This window comes from Microchirus variegatus, assembly GCF_963457635.1.
Source record: "Microchirus variegatus genome assembly, chromosome: 11".
NCBI lineage: Eukaryota > Metazoa > Chordata > Actinopteri > Pleuronectiformes > Soleidae > Microchirus > Microchirus variegatus.
In genome coordinates, this window is record NC_139812.1 from 9,678,892 (window position 1) to 9,703,940 (window position 25,049).

The 25,049-nt window shown below is 41.1% G+C and overlaps 1 protein-coding gene across 1 annotated transcript; it reads left to right on the forward strand.

Moving 5' to 3' along the window:
• Positions 1-11: 11 nt before the first annotated feature.
• map3k21 (mitogen-activated protein kinase kinase kinase 21) lies at positions 12-24,506 on the forward strand (the record flags this gene model as incomplete). Its single annotated transcript, XM_083898055.1, has 11 exons — positions 12-804; positions 11,616-11,796; positions 11,929-12,077; positions 12,437-12,612; positions 15,774-16,014; positions 16,996-17,118; positions 18,235-18,330; positions 20,178-20,328; positions 20,518-20,612; positions 23,097-23,921; positions 24,136-24,506. The coding sequence occupies 11 exons, from the start codon at positions 12-14 to the stop codon at positions 24,504-24,506; spliced, it is 3,201 nt and encodes a 1,066-aa protein (XP_083754181.1).
• Between the last annotated feature and the right edge of the window lie 543 nt (positions 24,507-25,049).

Here is a 25,049-nt window from a genome sequence, read left to right on the forward strand (position 1 = left end):
GCCACCGAGAAATGGATGTCTCGCAGGCCGCTTTCCCAAACGGTGAAGGGCGGCCGGGCGGCGATGGCACCGGGGAGCATGTTGGGACAGATTCACCTTCAGTTCGTGCGTGGGCTCATTCTGCGCCGCTCTGCCCGACTCGCTCCCTATGGACAGCCGCGTACGACTACGAGGCAAGCGGCGAGGATGAGCTCAGTCTGCGGAGAGGGGACGTGGTGGAGGTCCTGTCCAAGGACGCAGCAATTTCTGGGGACGAAGGGTGGTGGACGGGTAAAATCAATCACCGGGTGGGCATTTTCCCCTCTAACTATGTCACCTATCAGCCCGCTATTTACCGTCTCCCAGCGAGTCGTGGGTCTGCCGGCGCACCAGAGCAAGTCCCGAGCTCGCCCGTGCAGATCCCATTCGGGGAGCTGGTGCTTGAGGAGATCATCGGCGTGGGCGGATTTGGTAAAGTTTACCGGGGCACATTGAATGACCAAGAGGTTGCAGTGAAGGCTGCCCGTCAAGACCCAGACGAGGACATAACAGTCACCGCCGGCAGTGTTAAACAAGAGGCTAAACTTTTCTCCATGCTGCAGCACCCCAACATCATTAAACTGGAAGGAGTTTGTTTAGAGGAGCCCAACCTGTGTCTGGTTATGGAGTATGCTCGAGGCGGGACATTGAACCGTGCGTTGACCGGAAGGCGCATCCCTCCACACATCCTGGTCAACTGGGCCGTGCAGATTGCACGCGGGATGCACTATCTGCACGAGGAGGCGGTGGTACCCATTATCCACCGTGACCTGAAGTCTAGCAACAGTAAGCAAAGATTGGTTTCTCTGTGAGTGTGTGAAATGGATTAAGATGCTCAGCCTAACTTATGGGCCAACCATCCATCTGTTGCATCATTTTTATTCATTTTATATTCATTGTATAATAATCTATAGTCTCTACACTATAGTCTATTCCAACCCAGGCTACAAGCTGCAAAATATTTGAAAGACATTGTGAATAAGATATAACAATTAAGTACAGTGTACTTAACTTAACTGTTAAAACAGAGTCAGCTCATTGTTTCCCCACATTTTTGCTACTAAATATAAACACTGAGCCAAATTATACTGACTTAAACTATCAGAGAACGACTCGTTTTAAATGCATGTCTTTTGTTACATGATCTGCACATCAAGCAGTTGTATCAGGGTGTTGTCATATGAGAGGAGAGAAATGGTGAAATAAATATAAACAAGAAAACCAACAACAAACATTTACCAACCTGAGAGGCAAGTTCTTGAGCAAAAAAAGCCCAATCTACATTTGTTGCAGCTTATATTGTATGTCTTTTGCGATATGTATATTGGGAAAGTTGATATGGCTAACGCTGCTACAATTTTTGATATATTATGCAGCCCTAGTGACTCCATGTCAACCATACACACCGATCGTGAGCGTGTTAAAGAAATATTACACTTGTAGTGTTTGTCTTAAACTGAAGTTGCAAAAAACTCAGATCCCATACATTTCACAACATCGGAGTTGGAGCGCTGCCATTTACCCAGGGTGGGTTTGAAGAGGTGTACAAGGTCTGCGGTTGCATGAAGTGGTGGGGGATGCCATCAAGAGGATGTGAAATATAGTCAGAGTTTGCTCAGCTGGGCCGCCCCCTCCTATCCCCTCCCCCTGCACTCACCCCCTCTCCTTTAACACATATTCACACTCACACACACCTTCCCAGCCCCCTGTCCACCCCAAAATGAAATACTGTTCAAATAAAGTCAGTGATTTACCATACACATAACCAAACACACTTGTTCCACACTGTTAGATCAACCAGAGCTAATATCAGAGGTCAAAGGTTGAAAAAGAACGCAGACAAAGCACCTATAAAGGTATAATAATTGATGAAAACATGGACTAAGTGCTTTTCAGTTATGCATAAGCAGTTCTTACAACAGCTGATATCTGCAGTTGTTCATGTTTTGAGAAGTAAATGATATGGATATTTTAATTTAACCAACATTGTTCTGGTGATGTGGTGGGATCATGTGGTTGAACAGTGAACTAGTCCCTCCACTGACTAGTAATTGACGACAGGCCATTAAACTGTTGAATCCTCTGCCTATATAATGAATGGACATGATTCTTTGAGAGAGATTCTGAGTCATATAAGAAACACAGGCAAACCCTTTCCACTTGGTGTGTTTTATATTGGTAACACGACTCTTAACACTGTTTCTCCCTTTGTGACCAGTGAGTCTCATCAACCTGGGGCCATGTGCTGAGCAGCTCTAACATACTACTGTCTGTTTGTCTGCAGCTGTGAATGCCAATGAATGAATGTTGAGACAAAACATCTGAAATGTAGTGTACATGGACCAGACCACAAGTGATGATCAGATCAAAATACTTTAATTAGGTTTCAAATGAAGTACACACATGCCTAGTGATTTAATAATAATAATATTTATATGCCTGACCTGTATGAATGATTTTATCTTCAGGGACATAACTGCAGTATTGGTCAGAGTATGATACAGTCAAGTCACATTCTTGTCATGCCTTCAAAAATACTGTACTACTGCTACATTTGAAAATGGTTCAAATACATTATGGTATATTAAAAACAAAAACAAACCCCCCAAAATATCAATCACTCAATGCATTTGTAAAGCAGTATAGTATATCAATTGCAGTACAAATGTTTGCATTAGTTTAAATCTTCTTTATTCACATTATTTTGAATATGAACAATTGTTGTCTAAGTTGCACAGTTTGAAACATTTGTGTGGTGCACTATGATGAAGAAGAGCCCTTTCCATCCTAAAAGTAGTATTATTTAAGATGGAGATTCATGTTAATTAACAAGCAGATGGAGAGAAAGGATTTAACTGCTCTTTAGATGGAGCTTATCGGATGTTTGGTGATCATATACAAACAAACTCCCCCGAACAGATGCAGTGCTGCTAAAACAAGTGGATGTGTTTGTCCTGCCACTTCACTGTGACTAAGAGACAATATAAGCCTTAAATAAAGAGTAAGTGATTTGAAATTGCACTTTGCAGAGACCTTTCACAATGTCCATCAATGAACAATGAAAATAGGGAATCGTTGTCATCAACGGAATACATGCTTTTATTTTTAAGATATTTCTCATTTTCATTGCTTTCAAGCCCCCTGCTAAGATATGAGACCAAAGAATATCTGAATTATTCTGGTTTGTAATAGTAGTGTTAGTTGTTGCAGTTAGTTCCTCGTCTTGGGGTCAGAAGTCTGAACATCTGTCGTCAATATATGGTCTTATCTAAATAAAGACGGATTGAAAGAAGTTGTGTGCATTTGCTTTTAGCCAGTGCAGTAAGTTCACAGAAGACTCCTCCAGACACAAACGGCACCCTGTAGTGTGTTGGGTTGTTTTCCCAATAAAAAAAAAAACTAGAATAATGCAGTGAAGAGAAGATTTTGTATCTGCTTGTTTGGGCATGTTGTCAGTCTGTCTTGGCGTGCAGTGGTCAATTCAAAATCACAAAAGGAGTAAAAATGATCTGCACACAGGGTAAACATAACATACATTGCAGTAAGTACTGTTGTTAGATGTAATGAGTGCAGTGTCTGTTAGTGGGTCTCTATGCTTTTTTGTATTTCTGGGATATATCGGATTGTTTCACTCAAGTGTTTTTCTCTCAGAATTAACCAGACCACGGACAGGTACATATACTATTAAAGAGGCAGAAAAAAAAACTCAACTCATCACCTTCACTCAGCTACTAAGCCCGTCTGTCATTTATCAACTTTCAGTGAACACATGCCTCCACGCAGACAAACATACAGCTATTTGATCAATGATTAGCCTGTAAAGTAATATGTTGGAAGTCAGCAAGATTTGTTCTTTCCCTTTTGTGTTTTTCAACCTAATCTGTAAAATCCCAGCCTGTAGGGAGGAATGTTGCTAATGAGGGATAAAAGCTTAACATACGTTTGCACAATGGACTGGTCAAGCAGCGGTTGCTAGGCTACTGTGGCCAGAAGAATGGCTAGGACTCGGAGGGTCTCAAAGCCCTCGTTTTGTTTTGTTCCGTTCATATTTAATCTCCCAGAGAGCAGTGGTACTCTTTTATTGCCACAAACTGAGGGGTTTTTCTTCCTACTTCGTTATTTTTCCCCTTACTTACCTTCCTTCACTTCGCCCTTTCTACTCTAGAAGGGGACAAGTGACCCTAACCCTCCTTATTTTAATGTCTACTTTTATGCCAACATCATTTTTAAACTTTAAAGGACACTTTTGGAGTTACAATTACTTTGTAGTTGTATTTTTAGTAGACAAACTCCCTGAGCAAGTATAGTCTGTGTAGCTGCAGCCCAATTGTAGTATGTGACAGAGTCGCAGATTGAGCTTGTATGAAACTAAAACTATACTAATACTATTTTTGTATTATTGTCTTCAAAAACCTGTTTTCATTGATCAAATTAAATATTTGCAATGTACATTCTGAGACCACATTCTCATTTACTTTAATGGGGATTTCTAGAGTATATTCATGTCAGGCAAAAAGTCAGGGAGTTATGTTTCATGTGTACAACAACATATAAATATATATTTTAAACAGAGATGGATGTCTAAGTTAATGCTCTTCTTGCTTTATAGTTTACACTTGGATAAGTTATACATGTATTTGTTGCTCTCTTGACAACAATGATTTTCTCTCCAGGATAAATTTAAATCTTCATGAAAGATTAGAATAATAAACCACACTGAAACCTGGCCCTGAGCCAGCATTCATAACCCACTTTAACTTTGGAGTTTTACTTCTCCGTGGACGAGATTGTATGCCAGGAATGTGTGCTTGAACACCGTTGAAACTGAGATACTTCGGTTTTGAAGTATGTACAACAGCATTCTGTAATCAGTCTTTAGCTGTTACTAGACCTTTGTGTATACTACACATACTGTCCAAGTGTAGACTTCCTCCTTCATTTCCCCACACACTCATCATTCTCCCGAGTGCTGTGATAGCACACCAACCAAGTTCCAATCATTAATTAAAAAAATAAGTCCATTAAATTCAAAGTTCACATTGACAGCCGTCACAATAATTAATTACACTATTATAAGTAACTGCAGCCACCATGGAAAAGTGCTGTGTGACAAATGACACAGTTATTTACTTACGCTTCATTTGTAGTGCACCATGCAAATGATACTTAAAATTCAAATACAAGTACTATGATGAATCATAGTCTTGTCAATCCTGTGCCATAACTTGTAACATTACCATTTAGATAAGTCAAATTATCGCATAAACAATTATCGGTAAGCTAGCTGGCAGATATTTTTAGCAACACCTTATCTTTAGTTTTTCTTTAAATGTCCAGCCTTTCAAAGAACTTAAATTTACGGCTTGAGCAGCTTTGGGTTTTGCACGACACAAAATAAGACATCAGAAAACATTACCTTAACTTTGCAAAATTGCAATGGCCATAATCAACTTGCAGTTTATAGATTAAAAGATTAAAGGAGAGAGTAATAATCAAATTTCTGAAGACTGTTTCTATCTTCAAATTATGTTTCCTTTCTCCCTCTGCTGCAATGTCAGGCATACAATTATGAAGCAGACCCAGTTATCCATCAGCATATGTTGGTTTGGGATTTGTGGTTATCCCGTAGAACACTCTGCACCTGTGGGAACTGCATTTCTAAAACCCCCTTTTAAACCTTATTTTTCATTACTAAGTCATAATGAGTTCACACAGGGAGGGAAACCAGTTTTCCCTCAAAGGATCCCTCTTCTCCCCCTGTAGTTTTCCTCTTGCCTTCCTCTACTTATGGAGTAAGTATCCTCTAAGAGGAATAGTTACCAAAGTTTACAAGGTGTTGCAGGGCAACTTTTTCCCTGGCTTCCCACAAATACCCCTGGTGACACACAGACAGTTACTGCCTGTCTTTTCTCTGTTGAGAAAATAGGCAGAGGGGAGAGAGGAGGAGTAGAGATGCTTTCACTGTGTTTTTTATGACCTCTCCCTGACTGCACCTATTGTTGCAGGGCAGAGTGAAAAGGAAAAGGGCCCACAGCTGAGAAGAGCAGCCTTCCGAATCAGCCAATCTCCTCCGTAACCCCCCCAAACACATTGATTGGCACTAATGCAGCAAACAGTACTAGATGAACACATTTAGCTTTGTTTATCTTTCAGTTAGTCTAGTTATGGGTTCATTTTGCAAACTAGGAGTGTACAGACCAGGAGCAAGTGGCCTGGAGAGACATGAGCATGATAGATGGATTTAGCTAGTCATTAGCCCTGATCCCTTTCTCATCATCCAGAATGCCTGGGGGCGCTCTCATTTCAACCAGAGAGACAGACTATTGTCGGGAATGTTTAGCAGCCTTGTTTCTACTACAGGAAGACCCACTTGCTTTCAAACTTGGACTGTGAGCACAGTTATGAAAATACTGTCATGTCAAGTTTAGAGAGTGCACGCAACTGTGTTATGTCACCTCAGTTATGTTATAATTAAAAAAAAAAAAGCCAAAGAAATTTGCTGAAATCTATCAATCTAACAAATTTTATTTATATAGCCCACAATTTATAAAACACAGTCTCACGGGGCTTCACAGGGTTGGTAACATCCTCTGTCCTTAGACCCTCGACCAGGGTAAGGAAAAACTACCAGGGAAAACACCCTTATAACCGCGAAGAAAATAATAATGGACTAAAAATGTTTTATTAGTTTAGTTATTAGTTAAGTTTATGATTGTTACATTATTAGCATTACAACTATGTAAATGTGTTTCTCATGGAAGTTTTAAGGTACAATACAATGAATGTTTCCAGATAGCTTGTAATGTAGTGAAGGTTCTTTTAGTACAGATATGTAAATGTTTTCCATAAAAACAGTCTAAAAACTATTAAGTGTATCTACCAAAACACTTCCACATTTGCTTTATATTGTTGATTTTTATATTTGTAGCAAAGATAATGCAGGATGTTGCCAAAAATATGTGTTTTTTTTCATTTACCTCGAGGGGGAGAAGGCAATGGGAAGAAGCGTGGGACCTGCTTTGAAGGCAGCAGTTCTGCTTCTGATCTTCCCACTGTTCCACCATGAAAGATGGGTCTGCCTGAAGATCCACTGTTGGAAAGGGGAATTAAATGGGGGTTGGACTGAGGGTGGGGTCTGCCTTGGGGACATATCCATCTCCAGTTGCATTGCTCTGTTCTCCGCTTGAAAACTTTTTTTTTTTCAAGAGAAAGGAAAAATATACTTGAGAAAAAAATAATGAAAAACTAGGTTTAGTCTGAGTTATACGTAACTAACTTGGACACAACAATTATTATGTGAAATGATAATGAACAAAAAGAACAGATTGTAAATGTGTTTAAAAAGGAAACAGTGGTGAGAGTGTCTGATCCATTTAAATGTTTTCATTACACCAAACAGGTTTTGTAAACTATGCAGGTGACAATTTTTGTACTCAAACTTAATTACCTAAATATACCCGACTTACAGCTGTTTATTGTTTTTTTTTTAAATGCAGTGTACTTTAAGCCATTTATTTATACTTGAGCACAAGTACTGGCTCACTCGTCAGTATTCTAGAGCATTGTGTTACTATATTGACATTGCAAGACTGAAGAAACAGAAGGATAAAGGCATAGTGGTTGCTTGCACTCAGTAATGACCCAACTATATCAGAGATGTCAATTTTTGCTATAACCTGGTGGCTAATTTATTGGCATGCAAGAGTGTGTCACTGTGCACTTCTTACAATTTAATGACATTGCCTGTTTAAGATTGATTAAAATCACAAGATGCATGAGCAATAATAAGGTTACCATTACTTCACCTTTCTCTGTAAAACATTCCTTCCAAACCAGACTGTTGCTTTTATGTAGGAGAAAAACAGTCCACAAGATGTACCGTCCACAGACTGAGTTTATGCTCTAGGCTTTACTTGTACTAACTTTTCATTTAATTTGAGCACAGGAATTATGTTTACGGCTCAAGGTGGGGTTTGGCATGGGGCTTAACCTTTAGGAAGAATAGAACTGAACCATATCCAGAACATCTTTACATGGACTTAAGCACACACTGGGACACCGATTCAAATATTAATTTAAACAGACATCTTTTCCCTGAAGTTTACAGCGTTGACATTTTCTCATAGTTTGTAGGAAAGAGTCTGTCTAACGTTGTTTGTCTAACACTGTGTGCTTGGGTAGACATACTGTATGGGTAATGATTGACCAGTTGTTCAGCAGTGGCTATGTAGTGTAACGGTAATATCGTGGCTGCTAATAGACAGCCAGACAAAATGGCTGGTTCGGATATTTTAGTATAACGTCAGCATGGAGTCATGTAGACGGGAGCTCTGTCTTTTATCAGAAATTTCTAGAGGGCTGACACAGTAGTATCATGGAGCTACAAAGAAAATATTTGGCACGACATTCTATAGGCCAATCAACATAGACGGGTTTATCCTAAAACCACTGTTCCTCTAGGTTGTGTAACTAAGCCATCATAAGTCGTCATAAACCTACACAGCCTGCTGGGAGGAATCTATGGAATCACAGAGAGAGGACTTGACAACAGGAAGTCGGAGTATATCATTGGTCTAGTGAAACCAGTTTGTAATGGAATTCCTATTGTTGCAGTGTGGGTAGAGGATCCCCTCTGTGCCCTGGGCTAGTAATGGCACCAATACCCTTGTTATCAGTAGAGACCCATACGAGTCACACTACTGCTGAAAATCATTTCACGGGCCTTTAAAATGTTTTTCAAATACAAATTGAACATATTAAACATCACCACGTCGTCCATGTATCCCATGTACACTTGGTTGGTAGTTGCATTACATAACAGATACATTCCTATTGTGTCCTTATGCAATTATGTTTGCGCTGCAGTAGACGTTGACTGTAGATCCAAAGATAATGCAAACATAAACATATTGTTGGGGGGTATGGTACAAAAAGGTTAATGTATGTTGTACATAATTCAGATGCAGAAACTAGCAAAGTTTTTAACTGTAATTAAAAAAATACTAGTGCAGTGCCCGTAGGAAGTATGTATTACCTATAGTGGGAGTTGAAGATTTCTCAGTTATGGTTATGCATGATAAGGAACGTAAAGGCTAACATAATACAAATACTGTACAACCGCATTCGGCAAAACGCAAATCAAATACGCTTTGTAAAGAGATTCCAGCATGGCTGACAGTCTCAAAACAACTAGCTACGCTAATTCTAATCGTAGCCTCGCTAGCTTACCTTTGGAAACAGGTTCGCCAAGTTAGCCGTAAATAGTCGCATGCTAATTCTAAATAAATCGTGTATTGGTGAATGAACACCGACTTCGTTGTTTCAGTATATCACCATATTCTGCGTTGGACCGTGTGAAAATGTCTCACCCACCGTGAGGACAGCCTCTTCACTCCCACCTCCCTGCTCCAGACAGCGCTGCTGCTGCTGCTGCTGCTGCTGCTGCTGCTGCTGCTGAGCTGCTGAGCTGCTGAGCTGCTGTCTGCCCATTGTTGACACTGACAATCAGCCAAAGTGCAGCGTGATAAATCAGCGAAATTAAAATTACTCCAAAAAACTTGAAAATCAAGGATACACATGCTCAACCCATATCCAAAATCTTTGGGCGATCTGACTAGCGGTCAGCGAGATATGCCCGTCACAGACACACAAACACAACTTGCTTTATAGCTGGATGACGCCATTAAGTAGAAGTGAACCTTTGAATTATATAAGTATCACAAATGTCACTGTGTCTTAGCCACTCTAGCAGCACAATTTAATGAACCAGTACAGTTAAATGTCCATTAGTCTTTACAACCACACTTAAACCCAGTTGGCCGTCATGCAGTAGTTGACCATCTTTAGCCCTCGTTCCTTCGCGAGGGCAGTGTGGGTGCCACTGTCGGCCTTTGTTGGCTTTGACAGGAACCACGCCGAAGGATTTACAGCCGATTCAGCATGCTGAAACTGCGTCGATGTCTGTCGATGAGAGATAATTGTTATTAGCTGTGAAATTTCAGCCAAAAAGAGATGGGTAAATGAAGCGAAGCAAGCAAATTATTAGGGCACACACAGCCAGTGCTCTTATTCAGTATAAAAAAAGTAACTGGCTGGATTGGATGGCCCATAGCTTTGATTACGACATGCATGGAATGACTTTGATTAGCTTATGCAGTGTTACAATTTATTTTAATTCACAGTTACAATTATTTGTTTATAATATGCAGTTGTATCTAAATGATTGTAATTGAGAATTGTAGAAAATCTCTGTATCTACATTTGCAGATACTATCTGTCAGGTTTTCGCATCGCTTTCTTTCAAGTACTACTTACCAACATGCATAACAGTGGCTCTAAAGAAAGCAAGCAATAACTTAATGTTGAAACATGACATCCTTTTTTCCCCATGGGATTATTATAAGGGTGTTTATGTTAACAATTACACATCTTAATCCCAGCAGATTGCCATGAAAACCTTTGTCAGCTTATGGGACTCACTTCCTCTGTAGGACTGATGCTGTAGAATTTAAGCAACTGACAGGACATGTTCAAACTGACCTGCATTGGAAGCACTGCGTGTAAATAATGAAATGGGACAGTTTGTAATGTGAGCAGTTCTTGGCAGAGGCAAAAGCAAATGTTGAAAATAATACTGAGAGCATGAAAGGATCAAAGTGTCTGTTTTGGTTTTTGATACACCACTTAATGGAAAAGGCCGCTGCTTGTTCAGAGAAAAAAAAAACAGGAATATTCAGCAGTTTGTATGTCAGCACACAGGCAGTCTGTCCAAAAGGAAACACTGGACCCTTCTCATTGTCCTGTAGTTGACTCCCATGTGTGTGTAATGATACACATAAAGCAAGTCATGTTTTGTGTAATCCTACTTTTGTCTTTTTTAATTGAATTTTTACAGTGTGTCCCTATAAGGCAAAGGCTAATTCTAGGATTACAAAAACCAAATGATTTTTTATCATTAAGCAGTTATACACTCATACAAACATACAAATTGGGAGCATATTCAATTTATGCCAGTGATGAATAATGTGTCCCTACAAAATCAAAAATTGTTTGATCTAGTTTTGAGAGTTGTTTATTTTAACACCATGTAGGAGACTTAAACTTCACATGAGGTGGTTGTGTCTTCAGTGTGGCTCGGGCTCTCAGGACAGGTGTAGTGTTACACAGATGTTTGGAGGGTTCTGGCTGTCTTTAATGTGTTAAACAGTTTAGGACCTGAGGACAGGTGCTTTGTTGCACTGTCAGCCCTGTGTTTCTGTAGTAATAAATTACCTACATAGTGCTGTTGGCCCTGTTGAATATCGACTATCATCTCTTCACCTGCACGGATGTCTTTTTCTCTGTCCCCCATTGTCTGTGTCTCCCCTTTCTCCTTCACTCTTCTCTCTCCTTTCACATCTTCCCCCCTCATATATGTTCCTTTTATACCCATCCAGTCTTTCCACTCGTCCTTTTCACTCAATCACATACCACTTATCATACACTTTCCCTTGCGTATGTTGACTCGTCTTCCTTTTTTTTTTTGCCTTTATTCCATAGCCCTCTCTTCCATTATTCCAATCTAATGTATCCCCTACACTGTCGTCTCTCTTTTGCAGTTTTATTACTTGAAAAGATCGAGAATGACGACATCGGGAGGAAGACCTTGAAGATCACAGATTTCGGCCTGGCCAGGGAGTGGCACAAAACCACAAAAATGTCAGCAGCAGGCACCTACTCCTGGATGGCCCCCGAGGTCATCAAGTCATCTCTGTTCTCAAAAGGCAGTGACGTCTGGAGGTATGACAAGTAACACACACGCGTCGCACGCACAGACCCAGCAGGCAAATACCTACTTTTCCCCTTTGTTTAATATCCTTTCCTTTTTCCTCACTTTCTTTTTATTTCCTCTGTTTGCGTGCCATCCACCAGCTATGGTGTCTTGCTGTGGGAACTGTTAACAGGGGAGGTGCCATATCGAGGGATAGACGGCTTGGCTGTAGCCTACGGCGTGGCAGTCAATAAGTTAACTCTACCAATCCCCTCCACCTGTCCTGAACCCTTCGCTAAGCTCATGGAAGGTAAATTACTAGAGGCAGGCCTTTTTTTATTTGACCTTTACAATATCTCTTCTTTTTTTTTTTTGATTATTATTATTTGAAAAATATAATATCACACAAACCTCTGAGTCATAATGAACAAGAAATCTTACTCCAAGGAAGTAATAGTAGATGTTACAAAATTATATTAATACACTGTAATAAGAACCAGTTTGAAGATGATCAGAGACTATTTTAGATCAATATTTCAGAGTATTTGATGTTGTTTCTACATGTGCACAGTGCCCTTATATGTTGATAATATGATTTCAGAAATGATATATATAGTATATATATCTCTGTGTGTGTATAAATCTATGCATTGCAATGCATGTGTCCAGAGTGTTGGGACCAGGACCCGCACGTGCGTCCCTCCTTCTCCTGCATCCTGGATCAGCTATCGGCCATCGAGGAGGCTGTGATGGCCACCATGCCCCAGGATTCCTTTCACAGCATGCAGGATGACTGGCGCGTGGAGATTCAGGAGATGTTTGACGAGCTCAGGACCAAAGAGAAGGTAGAGAAGCAGGTCGACACTCGCATAATCTAGTGACATATACACAGCCAAGCAGGTGGTTGAATGTCGAATGTCCTTCTTTAGCACCAGTTTTTCACTGTGGATAATGTACTGTAATGCATTACAGTATAGTTGTTAATCTAGTATCTCATGTGGTAATGTTCCATCTTGTTTTAAATCTATAACACACTAAATATGGAACTATGGCTTGACATAAAACGTTACATTTACATGGTTGATGATCCTTAACCTCTTCTTCACTGACCCTCTTTTTGGAGTCCCTGCTCGAAAATGACATGCCCAAACTAAATAGAGTAAACCTATGCAGTAACAAGCTCTATGTGGATTATCTTGGTATCAAAATAAAGATAAAACTTGTGAGATTCCACCAGAGGTGTAAGTTTCACTGTAAATGCCACTGTGTCAGAGTAAATGTACATGGAACACAGCATAACTGAAGGATTTGTTTCTCTCGCCTAAAAAGATATTGCATTTTAAAGCAAATATCACCTTTAAAATATGCAGTAGGAGCTTAAAAACACATGGAGGTCATGTAACAACATGTGGACATGAGCTGTGCAAAGTCTGATGCTGCTGAAATAAAGCAGAGTGAAATAACAGCGGTTTTAGTAAAGAGATGTCTGGGCGTTCTCACTTTTGGCACAGCTTGGCACCATCTGTGCTATTTGAGATTTCTTAGGTACCAAATTATTAAAAAACTATTTAATTGTATTTATATGTCAATATTGGTCTAAAAAGAACTTTTTTTGAAAAAAAAAAAAAAAAAGTATAGTAACTCGCCTTAAATGGATGCTTCCTGTGCTCTGCGTGATAACAACTCTGTGGCTCTGCAGCACCTTCAGTTACGCAGCGCCATAGCTCTGGCTTACCTTGGTCAATTAGGGTGATTGACAGCTCGTTTTAAACGTCTAAACCGGTAGAATCAGACCCCGGTCTCCAAATGCACGTCGATCACTTCATTAGTGAGTCAAAAGGACATAAATGCATGTGACGCATTTGGGCGGACATTCGCCCTTCTCTAATCAGAACGATCTAATGCCGCTCTGTAATGATCAATCAGACCGGGATTTGTTCCCAAAGCATGCTGGGAAGTGTAGTTCTTCATTAGAAGCGGTTTTGTTCCAGTGGAAATAACTTGTTTTGATAAACAGCAAAGGTAAGACAATATTTATGGTTGTATTTCTTGAAAGTCAGTTGTTGTTTTGCTCTTATTTTGGGGCTGGATCCGTGAATCTTGGTCGTAGAGTGATAAAAATGGTACCGCTGGAATCGGTAGATCCGCTTTTTTGTTTACATAATCACGCTGACGCTCCGGTGCCACTTTTCAATGTGTGCGCTGTGACGTTTTTTTTCCGCTCCTGCTGTTTGATCAATCGGTGTTTTAACTATGTTACGTGAACATAAGAATGATTTATATGAGCTTTTAGCGTAGTTTCTGACCTTTCTGTGGTTTTATGACGCTTTTGTTGCTGCGTCTGACGCTGCCCCCGATCCCGGGGGCAACCGTGAAGAAGAGGTTAATGAGTAGATAACAGTGTAGTTGTAATTGCATGGATTGAAAGATGTGTTAAATATTATCTATAACAGAAGTCCTATCCTACTCAATAATTCACATAGTCTTGTTTTTTTGTTAGTTTTTATATAAATATTCAGTTTCTGTGTTCCGCCCTTCTCCTTCCTGCTTATAATTGGTTACTTTCAGTAGAGGGGTTGATCGCACATTTAACAGAGAGTAGTTAATGCCGATGTGCTTTGGTGTACTTCCCCCTTGTTAAGACCTTAATCTGCTTCCTGTACAATTCTCTTGTCGCCTGCTTTCAGAGGGGGGTTAATTAACGCTTGGAGAAATAGCAGGATCAGCACACAGACCTGGGTCAACAAGTGCTGAATTAATTGACATGGGTACTGAAATCCCCACAGGTGGTGGTGGTGTTTATTTTGTTTTGTCTGGTTGTGAGTAGCAAGTAAATCTTGATGGAAGTTTCTGTTGATGTAGATTATGGACAAAGGAAGAAATAATAAATTAATTATAAGTGAAATTATAAGTTTTCTGTAGTTTTTTTTTTTTTGTATTATAGGTGTAAATATGCTCTTCATTTTTTTGGTTACCAGTTATGCTAAACTGCATTAGAACATTAGAACTCGCAATCATTCTGATAACTCACTCCTCTTATAAATTAGAAGAGAAAAAAGAAGTTCCCATTGTAGATTACATGTAGAATTAGGGCAGCACATCAGCAGATTTCCTGTTAACATCCCACAGTAATCTCGGACTAGGTGGGTGGCTGAGGGGACTTGATTGTAAAGCTGCTTTATGGAAGTCATCCAGTAAGGATTATTATTACTCGGCTAAGAGCAATTAAAGAGGAAAATAGAGGGAATAAAGAAAGAGTAAGCCATGGGAGGAGACACAACTGTTTAACTATGAAACACAGCTCGAAACAGCAGTAATCTCCTGAAATGCAGTCACAGCATCTAATACACAGCCATCATTTCTGCTTGCCTTACAAATATCTGTGTGCAAAGTTTTCTCTTCTACCAGTTTGTTCTCCTCTCTTACAAAATAATAGTTTTAAACTCTTTGACCATGTGTTGACATTTGGAGTAATACTGTAACTGTAACTGGTACAAATATAAAACACCAACATGGCTATAAAACTACAAGGCATTTGGAAAATAATAATCATCCAAGAGATTGAAAAACTAAGAAAAATGTTAGACTTAAGAAAAACCAGTAAAAACAAAAAACAAAATAGAAGTAGAAGTACCATGGTTATTATCATTTATCTCCTTGCATTCCCATTCTTTCTTCTCTTCATATTCTGACACATTAATTACCCACAATGCAACTCAGAAAATGAGGCGAAATGACTTCATACAACCTTTCCATTCTTTGTGAAATACTCCTTAAGACCTGTAGACACAATTCATTTGTCACATAAGAAAATGCTCTTTAATGCCGTCAGTGTTAATTCTCTTTGTTTTTAAAGATAATTTCAATAAGAACATGGTATGTTGCATTGTCTAACAAAGTATATACCAAATATTACTGTGGCAAATTGATGAACTAAACCCTCAAGTACCTGTCTGCCCAATAAATGAATATATACACAACTGATCTTCATACCTGATTCCTCCAGGAGCTACGTTCGAGGGAAGAGGAGCTGACCCGCGCCGCCCTCCAGCAGAAGTCTCAGGAGGAGCTACTGAAGCGCCGGGAGCAGCAGCTGGCAGAGAGGGAGATCAACGTGCTGGAAAGAGAGCTCAACATCCTCATATTCCAACTCAATAAAGACAAGCCCAACGTGAAGAAGAGGAAGGGCAAATTCAAACGCTCCCGCCTCAAACTCAAGGACGGAAACCGCATCAGCCTTCCCTCAGGTGAACAGACACGTTGAACTTATGTCTGATTGTGGCAGTTATTTATTGATATAACTTCAAATGAGTATCAGGGTTATTTCTATAGCTGTCATAACCAAAGTTTCTCATTTAACTTTGGTTTATCATGCTGAACCATGCCATACAATTAGACCACACTCCTTGTCCCAGTATAGAATGGAGTGTGACCGACTCTGCTCCACAAGGTGCCGATATACCGCCATTTCAGCTTGGTAGTATTAGGTATTTTCCAAGAGTTGTCTAGCTTTGGCTGGCGGCGAGTTGTCAGCATGTTTCAGTTACAATTAACTTCTTTGAGCTGGCAGAGGAACTCTGTCTCTTCAGTCCCAATAGTTTACCAGCCTGAACTTTATCATGGTTTTCTTGCTGTTGTTTCTTCTGTGTACTTGCTTCTTTTATTTTCATCCATATATTTCAATCCAGGGGGTGGAAACTGTGGAAAACACCCGGGCCAGCGAGGGTCAAACATTTACATAGCATAAAATTTGAACTCCAAAACATCCTATTTTAACCGTATTAACTAGGGATGCACCGATTGCCATTTTTGGGGCCGATTTCCGATTTTTCAAGAAGTTTGACCTGCCTATACCGATTTTAGCCGATTCCGATTTAAATTTTTTAAACCACTTTACAGCATACAGAAAGATATATATATTTGCATATTTTCTTTAATAGAACATTTTAACATAGAAATACAATGTTAATTGAGGCCGATCTCGAGAAAATCGTCCGGTTCTGGTCACTGGCCGAGCAATTGGTGCATCCCTAGTATTCACGCAGTCATTTTCTATCATTTCATAAACGTATTAACTGACAACAGCGGAATCATCTTGTATGAGTGCAATAATCACTTTATCTAGTCTGTGCTATTAATCTAATATTCCACTTTGCCTTCTTTTGCAGCACTGAGGTTTTTAATTACAACTGTTGCTCTTGTCTGTATATCTATGTTGCATCACGCAGACTTTCAGCATAAGATCACCGTGCAGGCATCACCGTCTATGGACAAGAGGCGGAGTCTTCATAGCACCAGCTCCTCTCCACCCAGCAGTCCCACACTCATCCCCCGCCTAAGAGCCATTCAGCGTAAGACTTTTTCTCCACCATATTTAATTTTTGTCTCCTACACCTCGTCATTAGGGTCTGAACCATCACATTTTGTGTTTTATGAATAAAATGATTCCAATGGACTCAAATCAGCTCATGGAAAACCACACAGAAAACCTATGGAAGCTGTGAGCATGGGTGAAGTGTTCAACGTGATGAGAGCTGTGTGAACAAAAGCTCCAGAGCCACAAGTAGACAGCCAGTTGTTTGAACAGAATGTTGTTAGTCACACACCAACGCCCCTGCAATAACTGGAACAAATTCCTCCCGGGCATTTATGGTAGACGGTGACATTCAGACAGAGGGACGGATAGTTGCTCAGAATCACCACACTTCACCATAATGGAGATGATTGCTATGGAATGGAACACGATATTTCACAGAGTTATTAAAAGAAATGACTTAAGGTTCCTGTAAAGTGATAAAAAAATATATATATATATGTGTGATTGGTAAATTTGGATGATTAAAAAAGACCCTAAGTTTTTAGAAGTTAGGTTTCAAATCATGTAAAATTCGTAACCGGGGGAGTGTCCACAGGAGGCGCTGCAGCAGAGGAGAATCATCACATGATGAGAGGAGATAACAAGGCCAACATAACGGACCAAAACAATTATTTACAATAAATATCCACTGACAAAAGCGGATGATAAAGAGGGAAGCATCTAAAGCTCGGGTTATATTTTAAAGCATCTCTGCTGCAGACCCTGATTTTTCTTCTCTGGTCGAGATGTTTGGAGGCTTTTTAGGTTCAGTATTACAGCAGCTAGCTGCTCTCTGCTGACTCTGTTGACATCCAGTGTGTTGAAACATAAACAAAGTTTGCAGACGGAAAATTAAAACTCATTTGTGAATATATTGGTCATACCATTGTTGTCAATGAAGCCAGTATTGCAATCCAACATATTTCCTAAATCTCTGATGACAAATCATGGTAATTTAAAGTCTTAATAAAATACATTTCCTAGCACCTTCAAATGTTGTGGCTCCTGTTTTGAAATAGGGAAAACTAGGCTTTCTTCATTTTCAATGAACTACTAAATGTTCTGTTTTGCTCATGTCATTCAGGGTTAACCTGTATGTTTCCTTCCCCAGTGACGTCCACTATACAGAGGGACAGTTTATATGTTTACCAACAGGATGTTGATCTGACCAGCGAGCTCACAGCCGACTCTGAGCTCAGAAGGAAAGGCAAGCGATTGTTAGCCACAGTGCAGTGTGGGTGTGGACGCTTAACAGCACTAAGTGCTGAGTGTGGTGTTGGCTAACTGTAACAGTTGAAAAGGGTTGTAGCTCAACAGCTTCCCATCAGTGGGGAGACTGTACTCGCTGCGTGGGTTTCCTAATATGAAGATTAAAACAAGGTCTTGTTGTTTTCTGTTTGGTTAAAATGTGTCTTACAGGTTTTCTGTCTAACTCGAAAATCATATAAGAGGATTCAATCGTGGCACTTTTCTTCTAGTTTGTTGCTCTCACATGTTTGGTGGATCCGGCTTTCTACTTCATCACATTTTCACTAACCCACACGTCTAAGAAGCTTTTGTAACAACAGCTTTTTTAAGTGTCTAATCTTGCCTTTTGATTTTTCATGTGCTAAAATAATAGAACATTGGTAATATTTTATAGTACAGTGTTTCCCACAGACCAGCCAGCAATATTGCAGCCAATATTGAAACCACTAAATATTACTTCACAGGCTACTAAATACTGAGTCCCTTACACGTGTGCACGCACATGGGTGCTCACAGAGCAGAGTACATAGTGACAGTGGTTTGCTGGTTAGATAATAATACTGTGACTAGGTTACAAATAGAGAATATATCTAACTTGCAAACCCAGACACTTGGAGAAGAAAAATACCATGAGCATCATTCTTTATGTTAACATTTGCATGGAGAGGGGCAGACGAATCAGCTGTGTGTGTGAGACTTTTTTGGGCGTGGAACGAGTGAGGGGGAAAACCTTGTGCATTTTAAATCGCGGTGGAAAAAAAGAATCACAGTCGGTCAGTGTTGGCTCTGTGGCAGCTCAATGTATGGGAAACACTGTAGTTTGTTAAGGTTAAATTAGCCCTGTTCAGACAAGGGTTGGGTCACACTCACATTTGAACAGTTTGGTACAGATACAGTACATTGGTTTAAGTTGTGAAAAAAGAATCCAAACATCTCAAACTCTTCTTTTATATCCATGTGCGAATACACTGCTCTTATCTGTAATCAGGGAAACGAGCAGTGACCATGCATGAAACTCAGTGCAGCTTATATGAACTGCATCAGGTTCCGGTTCTGATCAGATACAAAAACAGGAACCCTGTCAGGGGCCTGTTTTGTTCTCTCAGGCTCTGAGCTTTGCTATAGCTCACAATTCGGAGGCAGAACAGTTCATGATTCTCTGTGGCAGTGCTTTTTCTCTCTCTCCTGAGGTTCAGCACAGAGTGATTAGATTTAATCAGTACTTGGGTGTACCAGTCTATTACGTTAAAATAACTGAGTTTGATACCCAACCCTAGTTCAGAACTGGCATTAACATCGGTCTTGTGTAATTCAATCACTAATGGGCTGCTCTAAATACAAATATGAATGCAGGAAGGATGCAGTGAGGACATATTTAAGATTGGATTGCTTCTTATCCACATTCATTCATTCATTCATTCATTCATTCATTCATTCATTCATTCATTCATTCATTCATTCATTCATTCTAAAGCTGGGTTTCTCAATCCTGGTCCTTGGGACCCACTGCCCTGCATATTGTGTTGTAGCAGGGAAATATCTAAAACAAGCAGGGCGGTGGAAGCAGGATTTAGAAACACTGCTCTTAAGTCGCTCTGAGTCTTTCTGAATGGACATGATTGTGCACTCACGTTTTAATTTAGTCTTTTTACTACTACAGATAACATAACAAAAATACTATCTCACTACTCTGGGGTAATGTTTCTGGTGAGATGTCACACGTGGTGTAAGACCCGTTAGATTCTCTGCCAGCTTACTGCAGTAGTATGAGTCTGTAGTAATGCTTCTGGTCTCTTTTGTCAACAGTTACTCAAGATGAGAGTAACCGTACATGGGGCCGCAGCGCCCTCTTCAGGCCAGAGGAGTTTGATGACGTGAAAAGGGGAATCAAGAAGAAAGGGAGAACCTGGGGCCCCAGCTCAATACAGAGCAAAGAAAGACCTGCTGCTGCTGAGAGGTAGAGTCCGTACGCACTGACACACACAAAGAGATAAACTGTGGGGAAATACTGGTCAATAACGCTGGGTGGTGTACTTCAACAATCATTTCATTCATGACTCATTTCTATTGTGTGCTGGGATTAACAAAAAACATAGTCTTTTGAGAGGTTGTCTATTCATGTTTTTTTTTTGTCCCATGTCCTCAGGGTGCGTCCTCTGTCAGATGGCAGCAACCCCTGGTCCACCAGCCTGGTGAAGTCTCAGAAGTCTGTCCCTCTCTCTGCCCTGTTTGCTGAACAAGGTGAGCTTGTGTTTGCGCGATCATTTTAGAAGTCATTGTGTAATCATGTAGGGCAGTTTTTGTGGACTTTCTCATGTGTGGTCTTGTTTATCTAGTACAATGTCACTTTGAGTACTACTGCTGCTAAATCTGCGTAATGCTGTGTCACTTTTACGCTCTTTCTTTTCTTTTTGCTACTTGCTGCTACTTACTTGCTGTTGTTGTTTATTATATTGTTTGGACTTAGATCTGTATTACTTTGTATGTGTATATATACACTACCAGCCAAAAGTTTGAACACACTTCCTTATTGAAGTAAATGGAAACATGTGTCCAAACTTTTAACTGGAAGTGTATATATATAGATACTTACGTGTTTATAGTAGGGCTGTAATCAACCAAAGAAACTCTTGGTCGACCAAAGCCCTGAAATTTCGACAAATAATCGACTAATCAGGGGGCTCTTTTTAAATAAAGAAAAACGTGCATTCCACTTTTTTTTAACCATCATCTACTTTTGAAAAATGCTGCTACACTGCTGACGTGGGTTGACGTGGGTGCGACAGGAGGACTGACTGTAGCCTAAAATATAAAGCTCAAAATTCACGACTAATTAATGGCAACACTAATCTGTCTGTCGCTCATGAGCCACGGAGCGACAACAACCCAGTGGGCTGGACTAAACCAAATTAGTGGAAAACAAGGAGGGTGTTCTCTGAAGACAAGCTGTTACCTGTGAAAGACGGGTGCTCTTAAACACCCCCATTAGCACTTGGTACTTTCCTCCTAAAAGAATACACCATAGAAAAAATTAAAAATATTCGACCAATCACAATTTTGGTCGAGCCAGAAGGTGTCGACTAATTAATCGACCAGTCGACTTGGACTTTACAGCCCTTGTTTATATTCTGTACAGTATTCAATATAGTTTCTTAATTTATGTTTCCTTATTTCTTGAAATTATTGTTTGTAGACCTGCAACTAACGATTATTTTCTTAATTGATTAATCTGTTGATTATTTTTCTCGATTAATCCGTTGGTCCGAAAAATGTTAAAAAAAAAAACTTGATCAGTGTCTGTCAAACCTGGAAATGACAATGTTCTCGAATGTCTTCTTTATGTCCACAAGTCAAAATGATTAATTTTTAATGATTTCTTTGTTTTGTGAGAAAGAATGGATCTAGCTGTTGAGTTGCCTGTTGCGTTGGCTGTGTTTGTTTTTCTCCATCAGTGCCGTTTTTTCTCTGTCCTCGTAAATCCTATATCACGAATTGTCCAAGGGTATTTGTGTCCAAGTGAACTTTGGTACACACATCCAAAACACTGACAAAACTCCCCAGATGTAGCAGAGCTAGCCAGCGGCTACCTGCTGAGTGCCCCAAGAGAGTCCGCCGGCCATGTAGCTCTACATGATGGGCATACTCTCCCGAAGCACCGGCAAATAGCCGCCAGCCAGCTACTTAGCTAGTAGGGATGCAACGGTACAGTTTTCCCACGGTTCGGTATCTATCGCGGTTTTTGGGCCACGGTATCGGTACAGTTTTGGTATCTTAATATAAAACTGCTCAGACTAGCAATGGCAATATTACATTGTAAAAATAATTAAAAGCACAGATATAATCAAACCACAAACTTTATTTAAACAATAGTGCACTATCAGATCAAATGAAACAGCAAACATGAAATCACAAAAATGAAAAATAAATAAAGTTTAGTGCTATCCAATAAAAATAAACAACATTTTAACCGACTCACAGAAACTACAAATACACCATGCTGCTCCGAGTGAAAGAGACGGGTGATGACGCTTGCGCTGGATGGCGCTCTCATCGTAGTCTACGCTGAATTCTAAATGATCTCACACAGCAGACTTATACGAAGACGGTGCCGCTTCAAACTTCCTTTTGCAGAGTCTCGTTCACTCGCGCTGATTGACGCTGAAGGTGGCATGAGCTGAGTTGGGCAGCGCTGCGCTTATGTCTCTCCTCCTGAGTGGATCTAATCACGCCGCATTGTGTATTTTATTACATTTTGACGGACTGAAACGTACCGAAATACCGTTGTTTGCCGTTGCGTATGCCGTTGCCGTTGCCGAACGGTTCGGTAAAATACCAAATACCATTGCATCCCTATTAGCTAGTTAGCTAGCTGCTTTCATAAATCGTCAGTTATGATCTGACATTAGCGTTCAAAGCTCAACGGTCCGCAACACATCATGGGTAATTTCATATTCCACTTCGTTTTAAGCCCGCATCAGAGCTCACTACATTTGGAGGGTTGATTATAAGGGCAAAATTGCACTCCCTCTTGCTCACAGCTACATGTGAACGCGCAAAAAATTTACGGTTAGGGCAACAATTTAGGGTTAGGGGAGGTATTGGTACTGGGCCTTAATGAGCATATTATGTATAGATTGAACAGTGTGGGACTGTTTGAACATGTAATCACTGCACTGATTATATTTAACACAGCTTTCCTTGTAAATGTCATGTCTGTGTTTTCAGCGGGGGCTGGTAAAGACGAGGCATTCCCGCAGGAAGGTCCTGACAGCAGCTCCAAACCAAAGCAGCTCAAGTTCCCCAACCAGGTTTACATCGATCTACCTCTGTGGAGGGACGAGCAGCAGCCTCAGAGCCCCGGTGGGCAATGTGGGCCTGGAGAAGCTGGGGTCGGAGCAGCAGGGCAGGGGGGCCCGGTGGAGACCACAGACGACCCCTATACCACCACCTCCACCTCGTCCACCTCCACCACCCCACAGCTCACCCCCACCAACAGCCTGAAGCGGACGTCAGCTCGCCGCAAGACTGACTCTGTATTGTACAGCTGCGGCTCGTTGCTGGCGTCGGTTTTGCTCGGCTACGACATCAGGGAGGCTCTCAAAAACTCAGCCCCCGCCGACGATAGTGAGCCCCAGCGTGATGAGAAAGAGAAGAAGAAGAAGGAGGGCCTGTTTCAGCGCGCAACTCGGTTCCGACGCAGCACCTCGCCGCCAAGCGGCCGCTCTCGCAAAGACGAGGTCTTGTTGAACCACGCCCCCACTCAACCTGTTAATCTCATCTCCATGTCAGCCATTATGGAATGCAACTCCACCAAGTTTCTCCTACAGTCCAAGGTGGACGCGAGCTTGAACACTGGGAAAGTTGAGCTTGTGGTGGCCAATAATCACACAGAACCACCCAGAGCCACTGGCCCAGCAGCATCCACAGAAGGCCAGCTTAACAAGACAGCAGCTAAAACACAGACAGTGCAAACCCAAAGCCAGCCACCAGATCAGAGCAACCAGAACACGGGGACACGGCTGCGAAGAAAGAAATACATCAACCACAATAGTGAGTAACATGCAACAGGGAAGATGTGCAGTATCAGCTTCTTAGAGGATAGATTTAAGCCGTATTTACCTGTAGAGGTTGACCAATATGGGTTGTTTTGAAGCAGATAATGGCTGATAGATCATGCAGTTTGTTTTTTCTTCTATATGATAACATGTAACAGTTAAATTAGTTAAATAATAATAATACATCTATCCCCTCTGCCTGCCTCCAGGCAATGGCCCTCCCACTCTGGCTCCTCCAGCCTCACAGAAGAAACAGGAGAAAGAGAAGAAGGGAGCGTCAGAGAAGTCCTCAAGCGGGGAGTCCCACTCCAGACCGCGGCCAGTGTCGTTCCGGGCCAAACCTCACGCCTGGGCCCTGCTGCGAGGACGCAACAAGAGCTACTCCCTGGGCCACTACTCTGGCGAGAAGGCGGCGAAGAACCTGAACATGGTGCTGACATCGGAGGTGGGGGTGGGCTGCTCCCTGCTGGACATGGACACAGAGGGACAGAAACGAGACTGCACCGTGCCGCTCTGCCGCATTCAGAGTTCGCCGGCACGGCAGACTGTCTTTGAGCTGGAGAAAGAGTTCCTCTCTTAGGAGCATTTGAGAAGGGATCTGCTGTTATCGTCGTTCACCTCTTACAATCCAGAGCTTTTCCAGAACATACAGGTTTATTTGTTTTGGCCTAGAACTCATGGAGGATATAGAACCAGGCTGCCTTTGGGAAAAGAAAAAAAAAGTTCTATAACCTAGAACCCAGCTTTATCTTAGTCCTAGAACATAGTGACGTCATCGTTCTAGAGCGTTACCAAGTGTGAGGTTTCTAGAGCACGTCTGTGTCACAGGTGATCTAGAATGTGCACCTTCGTCTCACTTTGAGAACAGTCTTCCTGTGTGTGTGTGTGTGTGTGTGTCCCAGTCTACACCATACACACACACACTTGTGTCGTTCTGAAAGCTGAGCAGAACACACCAGAGCTGGATCCGCAGCTCTCTCTTCCTCTCATCCCTCGGTGCTCGACTGTCGCCCCTGTTCGCCTCTCTCTCTCTTCTCCTCGTCTCCCTCTCTCCCTCCCCTTCCTTGTTCTGTCGGTGCAGCTAAACGTTGACCGCCTGCTGCAGCTTTCACAACACAATACC